This window comes from Helicoverpa zea, chromosome 16 (assembly GCF_022581195.2).
Source record: "Helicoverpa zea isolate HzStark_Cry1AcR chromosome 16, ilHelZeax1.1, whole genome shotgun sequence".
Lineage (NCBI taxonomy): Eukaryota > Metazoa > Arthropoda > Insecta > Lepidoptera > Noctuidae > Helicoverpa > Helicoverpa zea.
This window is the reverse complement of record NC_061467.1, coordinates 11,672,318-11,680,135: the sequence shown is the minus strand read 5'-3', so window position 1 is coordinate 11,680,135 and position 7,818 is coordinate 11,672,318. Positions and strand designations below refer to the sequence as shown.

The 7,818-nt window shown below is 38.7% G+C and overlaps 2 protein-coding genes and 1 long non-coding RNA gene across 3 annotated transcripts in view; all 3 read left to right on the top strand.

Annotated features, from left to right (window-relative positions):
* The first annotated feature begins 208 nt into the window (after positions 1-208).
* Positions 209-4,677, top strand: LOC124637533. Its single transcript, XM_047174048.1, has 9 exons — positions 209-780; positions 1,430-1,539; positions 2,204-2,339; positions 2,451-2,567; positions 2,755-2,857; positions 3,010-3,133; positions 3,492-3,608; positions 4,029-4,181; positions 4,570-4,677. The coding sequence occupies exons 1-9, from the start codon at positions 708-710 to the stop codon at positions 4,675-4,677; spliced, it is 1,041 nt and encodes a 346-aa protein (XP_047030004.1). The 5' UTR covers positions 209-707.
* A 162-nt stretch (positions 4,678-4,839) lies between these two features.
* Positions 4,840-5,735, top strand: LOC124637766. Its single transcript, XR_006985287.1, has 3 exons — positions 4,840-4,930; positions 5,276-5,363; positions 5,651-5,735. It is a non-coding gene; the product is annotated as an uncharacterized LOC124637766 (long non-coding RNA).
* Positions 5,736-6,134: 399 nt separating this feature from the next.
* LOC124637763 (mediator of RNA polymerase II transcription subunit 26-like) overlaps positions 6,135-7,818 on the top strand; it is a 42,964-nt gene continuing 41,280 nt past the window's right edge. The window contains exons 1-3 of the mRNA XM_047174403.1: positions 6,135-6,199; positions 6,741-6,843; positions 7,395-7,735. Coding sequence (XP_047030359.1) covers positions 6,186-6,199; positions 6,741-6,843; positions 7,395-7,735 — 458 coding nt within the window. The 5' untranslated portion in view covers positions 6,135-6,185. The remainder of the gene's footprint in view (positions 6,200-6,740; positions 6,844-7,394; positions 7,736-7,818) is intronic.

Genomic DNA, 7,818 nt, shown 5'->3' with positions numbered 1-7,818 from the left:
GCATACTTTACTATATTAATAGCATAATTCTTATGTTACATATACTTTTTCCAATCAAGTTATTATCAACACGAAACTTTATTAAAAACTTATTTGATCAGTGAAAGCGTTGACCCCGCGTTTGACATTTACAATTTACTTTTATTTGTCAAATTCAAATGTTTACACAATAATATTCGTAATGGCGAATAGTGTATAAATATTTAGGATTTTTCCGGAAATTATATCGTATTTTTGTGCTTATACTCTTGTTTAGTGTGATTTATATAAATGGTGAACTGATATGGAGACTTGCGTAAGAGGATTTTCTTTTATGTCCGATAACAAAATTGACTTGGCCGATTTGCAGGTTAGTGCGTTTTCTTCTCAATTGTGATTCTATTTTATGAGCCTAAACTTACTTAAATTGCTGAAGACAAAATTCAATAAGCTTGAAAGCCTTCGATAACTTCGTAGTCATTTCTGACCAAAATATTTAGTTACCATGACATTTCTTTACTTTTTACTCAAACGACCTTTTGATGGTTTTATTTTACATAAAGAAAGTTGGGATACAACAGCTATTTACATTATTTCCGTAAAGTAAATTATTCAAGTACGTTTTTAGAAAGCTTAGTTTAACGCCATCTATTGACTAATAGATGAACTTATAGTATATTGAAGGCGGCGAACTAGAGAGGGCGTGGCGAAGCTCGCGCCGGGAGCGTATGAAACAACGCGAGCAGAAAATATGGGACAATTTCGTCAAAGAACAGGATATCGTCAAAGGAGTCTGTAATGGTAAGCTGTGACCTAACGCTGGGTAAACAAATTTTAATATTGAGCAATAGATGGCGCTAGTCGCAAATGTGCTTGCTGTGTAGTAGGAGAGCCCAAATAATCAGAGCGCCAATTAGAATTTTGGATTTGGATTTTGATTTGTAAAATTAAATATTCTCCTACCTGTCTACTAATGCGTTTGAAGCAACGCGGGACTTTATGGTCTGGTATGGTCGTGGCGTGCATCAGAATTCTCCTATAATAAATCTGACTAACTCGACGATTAACTCTCAAAATCATCCCATTGTACCTAGTCTCTTGAAAGTTCTTTATCTTTTTGATATTATGTAAAAATGGAGAGTAAAATTAGCACTGCATTATGTTTTTAAACACATACCGTCTTACCACAAAAACTTTTAAACGTCAGTTTATGCCTTGTCTAAAAAAATGTCAAATTATGACGTTGACATATGGTTCATTTTGCAGCCAAAATTTTATTAGACAAGTGTAAAACAGGGTTTAAAGTTTTTGTAGTAAGGCCCTTTAGCTTCTTGTTTCTCATAGTACCTAAATCCCTGCGTTATATGTCTATCAAAGAAGGACTTAGAATCATAATTCATCTTTATCCTGTCAATTGTCCTACCAAGGTAAGTAAAATATTCTATTTCAGATGACCCTTACCAGTTTTTGGATCAGTTACCAGAATCTTGTCTGAAAGAAATAATGGAACATGAATTGATGAAAATGACTCAGGAAACTGATGAGGACCTTATACCGAAGGTAGGTAGACAGCTTTTTAAGACAGACCCAAGAAAAGACGGATGGATTGCCTGAAAGATGACATCAATAGGAAGGGAGTGAGTGTCAATATGACGAGTGACAGGGGAAAATGGAAGAGAAAGACATATTGCGCCGACTCCAAGTAAAATTGGGAACAGGGCAGGAGGAAGAAAGGTAGCCAACTTTTTACATCACTACATAGTATAAAACAAAGATTCTTTTTCTGTCTCTATGTCCCTTTGCACGCTTAAATCTTCAAAACTATGCGTCCAATTTTACGATAGAGTTACTAGAGCGGAAGGTTTACTATTACTGTCATCAGGTGCGAAGCCGGGGCGGGTCGCTAGTTATACCGAAAGAAAAGTATCGTCTACTATGGCAATCTTCTTCTTTTCGAAATATGGTGATGTTTGCATTTTGCATCAATTATTATGTCTCTGCACCATCTCTATTGAACACTGAACTATATTTATGTAATCAGCCAATGGCCGCTTAGATACTTGGCGTTTACTCCACCTAATGACAGACGTCTTCTGCAGCCCGCCACTTGATGCAAAGGAACTCTTAAGCCATGATAGGACACCCCTTTCGCTGCTATGGCATCAATTTAAAATAATAGAATTTGTTTCATGCCAATCTAGGTTCTTCCTTCTTCTTTCTTCAGGAAGTAGTCCAGCACCCCAGTGTGGACAACTCCTCAGGAGACGATGGACAACACACTTGTGTGGTGACGTTCGCTGATGATGTAGACGAGAAGGAAGACTGCGAAATGTTCCATATTTTTGATGATGAACCCTCAGGTTAGATACATCAAAGTCAAAGTCAAATAATTTATTTCATTTAGGCCTTGAGCATTCCATTATGTTTTTATGCATGTACATACAGGAGTTCAACACTTATTTCCTCCTTAGGTGAAGAAGAAGCCACGAATAGTAATCCCGAGCCGCCAGCCAGTCCGCCCACGGTGCGCGAGATATCTCCCTCTGCTAATGAGTCTCCAGAAAGGCTTAGCCTTGAAAAAACTTCCAGTAATTTTTAATATTATTTCACGTCATATATCTACACTGAAACTTACAGCTCTCGTTAAATGACTTTGCCCTTCTGAGTTAGCTCTATTTGATGCTTCGCACAGGGTCTGATTCAGATAAGACATTTAACTTTGTCTCTATTTCAAAGTTTAAACAATGAATATTGGATAAAATCTATTTGCCACAGGTAAATCATCAGAGAACGTGACAAATGTGATCGAGAGCAGCATCTACTGCGCCAAAGTGAGAGATCTTAGAATGAAGATCAATGAGGAACTCACAGCTTTGATGTTAGTCTGTCTTAATATGTTTACGGTTATTGTACCATGCACAATATTATCTATCGAAAGCCTTTGCTCTTATTGGACTTTTAACTCTTGTTTAATATTTTTCTGTTTTGTAAAATGTTAACTTCAATTTATACTTATTCGTGGCATACCAGGACGACACTAGACCGTCGCGACATTTTGTCGGCTGAGCCTGATGACATCGCGCGTATGATCAAGCGCTCCACCGAGTTCTGCACGAGGTTCAACAGGATCTACATGTATCAGTTGCAGAGACAGGTAAGCATGAATATGTGTTGTACATATTCTAGCTTTTACCAGCGGTTTCACTCGCGTCACTTGGGTACCTACCCTTCGTACACTTGAATAAAATAGCCGGTAGCTTCTGTTGAAACATCTATCTCTTTTCATAGAACCGCAACCTTAGCTTCCCTCAATAAATAGGCTCTCTGATATATAATTTTAGAACTCTTGAGAATAGCGGGTTCAAGTCAAGCAAACAGACAATATTTGCAGCATATATTTAAAGCCAGGTCGGTCTTAAACCTCCTTTCAAAAGTGCACAAGTTTGTAATGGAAAGACCCATTTAGTGTTTGAAGGAATACTCTGTTTGTATACCTATGTTTATTCCGTCAGATCCACGATATAAAACGTAATAACAGCCAGAGCCTGCCGTTTGCGAAGCACACTCAGTTCCAATCGCAGATGGTCAGGATTGTATCACTGCATCAGAATATGTTGCAGTCTTTTCAGGTAAGTCTTTACTGTTAACATTTAGCAATTTTAATAAAACTGTTTACATTTAAGAAAACTTCTTTATTTCATGATATATCCAACTTTGTATGTCAAAAAAGACATTTCTTTGTTCTCATACCGTGTTGAAAATTGAGGATGCGTCTTTCAATAGGGCTCTTTTTTTGTGGGTTACAAATTGTTGGCAGACATTTTCTGACAGAATTGCTGCATTGAAAGTTGTTCTTACAAAAAATAGAAACATCCGAATTAATACGAACAATGAACATAGTGATTTTTTGCTTCAGATGATATAGCCTCACGCTACAAAGAAGCGCCAAAAAGAAGAACCTCCTTTTGAGGATGTCTCTTAAAAAGATGCGACTTTTTGCTTCACTGGCTAAAGGAGTTATCCAAATAAAATTATGACGCTTTTCCTAGGTGTTTCACAAATCTATTTCATCGACATGCTGCGTCCGCGAGAGTGCAGCCAGCCTGGGCTCGCTGCTGGCGGCCGTGCGCGACTCCACGCACATGTGCCGCGCAGTGCCGCCGCCCAAGGACTTCGCGGCCGCTGTGGACTTGTATACTGATGTAGGTGTAGCATATCATCAAAGAAAAAGACAGAAATCAGTTAACAAAGTGTAGGAACTACTGAGGCAAACCTACATACTTAGCTAGTTACGTAAATAAGAAGATAAAATACATTTTTGAATATAGAAATATAATCAGTCTTAACGTCATTCTCGAGAGAAATTTCAGACTTTTGGAAACGTCTAGAGTCTAGAACATTGCCGTCATCAAGATCAGGGGCCATGGCAGTGCTCCCATCAATTCGAGTCCCATTTACCTTTGAAGTCTTGTAGTCATGTTCTACCAAATTTTTTAATTATGCTCAACAAACAACTGCTCTATTATTTAAATGGTTCCAAACGCTAAGCCATGATGGTGTAGGAAGTAACGTATGAATTATGTTTGTCAGGAAATGGTAACCACGTGCGACAAGTTGGATGAATTCGTTAACGAATACGCTCTCAGATGCGAAGAGTTTCTCAACAGTATTGAGAATATGGCAAGTATTTCTTTATAGTATAAGTTTTAGTTATTATCTAACCTCCACCTTGTGAAGTAATTTACGGTAGATAAAGGGAAAAGAGAAGTACGTATGTTTATAAGCCACCATCCGCTTCTTTATATACATACATAATATACTCCCTAATTACTCCAAAATAAAGTATTATTTTTCCTTCAGAATATAAGATATTCGAAGAAATCAGCAAAGAATAAAGGGAAGAAGAGATCTTTGGGAGCCATGTGGAACAACAGGAGCAATGCCAAGACTAGTAAGACCATATTAGTTTTCCTCCAACAAACATACTTTCTTAAATAATTACCTATATGGAACTACTCCGAGCTCCTAGGTAAAGTCCAGCCCCCCTTCCTCGCACGGCACGGCCCAACTGTTGTAAGGTAGCTGCATGCTCGCTGTCATCCCGCCGTTGACTTTCTAAATTGATGTTATAAAGGAGTCAAATTCTAATTACAAGTTTATTGCTGCTTTATTGTTTAACACTGAAACAATTTTCCACAAACGCAGTTTTCAGCTTTTAAATATTAGTATAGGTGTAGATGATGATGATAATGATGATAGATAGAGCTATATTTATAAAAATTATCTGCTTCTCTAGGTACAGACAGCAAACTATCGATGTACTCCTTGGACACGCTGAGGCTCAATCTGAACAGTAAGTCTTCTACCTCCAAGGATAACCACACGTAAGTATTCCTACACCATAACGTTACATAATAATATTAGGACCCTATTTCGCCGACAACATGCCTACGTCAGTTTTCTTAGAACATTTTAACATGAATTTTCAAGTTCAACTTTTTAACAAAGTTAACAGTTGTTTTAAGAAAATATAAAATTAACATGAATATTGGAAAAAAAAACTGGTAATTGGACATGAAAATCCACCGAGAAGAATTGTTTTAAGTAAACTGACGTGTATGTTGTCGATGATGTCGATGAACTTGAGCCTAAATCTAATGTTTTTACACAGCAATTCAAGTAAGCGCGGGAGCAATGGGACCAGTAACTTGAAACGGGGAGGAATTGAGAAACACTCTGACGGAACAAAAACACAGAGAAAGTTAGTATTCATTTTCATATTTAAAACCTTTACAAGATAGTTTAGTTGATGGTGGTATAACTACTTTTAAAATTAATGTTTAGGTCCGATTTTGCTTTTTTGCTTTTCACTTCCCGCATCTGGATAAAAAGTATCCTATGTCCTTTCTCAGGCTTTAAACTATTTGGGCCTTACTACAAAAACTTTAAACCATGTTTTACACTTGTCTAATAAAATTTTGGCTGCAAAATGAACCATATGTCAACGTCATAATTTGACATTTTTTTAGACAAGGCATAAACTGACGTTTAAAAGTTTTTGTGGTAAGACGGTTTATGTACCAATCACCAATGTATGGCCACTAATTATTTCGCAGATACGTGAAATATTTTTAATTTGTTCTAGGATTTCAGTACCAAATCGTCTTGTTACCTTGGTGGCAAACGCAGCAGCTGAGCGCAATTCCATGGGTATTCCAAGGTGAGTCCAAAGGAACCATTATTTTAAGGCCTAGTAGGGTATATTGCAATGTAGGTACTGTAATTGTAATAAACTGATGATCGTGCCTGTTAGTTTTATGTATGTAGATACAAATGCTGGGCAAAGCAGTATGGTACTTTTTATGTCCCCAAATAGTGTTTTCATGAAGCGTCTTAGGAAATCAACCTTATGCCAATGCATGAAAGGCTATAATCGTTTGCGACTTTAAAAATTTCATTTGATATAAGTACTCTGTGATTCATCCTGACTTTTGCGTGGTAAAAGTGGTTCCCTTTGACGCTTCTAAAGTTAAATGTTCTTATAAAATTCTAAAAGCTCATGTTTAGCAGAAAAAGATTTTTTGGCTATCAAAGAATCATCATCAAGCATCTAGATTTCCTCTACATTCCAGTGGAAATACGTGCCCCACCTGAAAAAAGGTAGAAAGGTCCTATCTCAGACTCAAAAGATAGCACATATCTCTATACCAAATTCCATCTCAATCTATAGAGCCCGTTTAGCGATATATTGATGTATTCAGGTCCCGTCGTCCCCTGATGCGGGATCCGCATGCGGGGCGTCCGCGGGCACCGAAGCCCACGCGAGAAACTGACATACGCACCATGGTGGAAGGTGTTGAGACGGTATGTATGTTTTTGTGTATTTTATTCCCTTTTAGAATGACATTTGTTACCTGAGTCTAAACAAGGGATATACCTAAGTAGTTGTGCAGTTCAAAGCAATCTAAATAACAGTTATATCTCAAGAGCAATCTGTATGAATTATAGCATACCTAAGAGTCAGGATCACAGTCTGGATAAGTCAGCCGACTCGCGGCAGGCACGCTGCGTAATATAACTCAAGAATTAGGAATTGTTTACTGTATAAAATCATTGTCAAAAATTTTGACTCAAAATCATTTATAAGTTTTATCACATGAGCACGGTTGTTACTTCAACAATAGGACAACATCCTCAAATTCCCGCTCCATGCTTCGTAGTGTCGATAAATAAAGTTATAAATTAGGGAAAATTTTGGTAATAATTTATACCATTACCGAACGTGCACGGATCACTGATAAATTCTAAGAAAGAAGATCAAGTTAGTAAGAAGACTGTTTTGAATTTTGTTGAGAATGCTTACATACTTATTTACTCCTAACTTTAGATTTAATAAATTAGTGGTATATGTGTAGTGTGCATCCTCCCACGTGATAATAAGTCGCGAGGCGAGCCCGCACGGCGGCAGCACGCTGCGGCGCAGCAAGGCCTGCACACCACGCCGCGCGCCGCACCACACGCCGCGCAACGCCTCGCACACCTCGCAGGCGCCGCACACCTCGCAGGCGCCGCACACCTCGCAGGCGCCGCACACCTCGCAGGCGCCGCACACCTCGCAGGCGCCGCACACCTCGCAGGCGCCGCACACCTCGCAAGCGCCGCACATCTCGCTCGTGCCGCACGCGCAAGCGTCGCACGAGCACGCGTCGCACGAGCACGTGCAAGCCGTGCCGCAACACCCGCATGATACTCACAAGTTAGTGTTGTCACTGTAGCCTGAACATCATCATCATCCTCCCAATTTTATTTGGGGTCGGCGCAGCATGTTTTATCTTTCCA

What these genes read in the sequence shown, in the direction of transcription:
- LOC124637533 (XM_047174048.1), top strand. Translation starts at nt 708, where the DNA reads ATGAAACAACGCGAGCAGAAAATATGGGACAATTTCGTCAAAGAACAG. An exon ending in TTTTGATGATGAACCCTCAG is followed by an intron (nt 2,340 to 2,450) that starts GTTAGATACATC and finishes TTTCCTCCTTAG; the next exon opens with GTGAAGAAGAAGCCACGAAT. An exon ending in GAGGAACTCACAGCTTTGAT is followed by an intron (nt 2,858 to 3,009) that starts GTTAGTCTGTCT and finishes GTGGCATACCAG; the next exon opens with GACGACACTAGACCGTCGCG.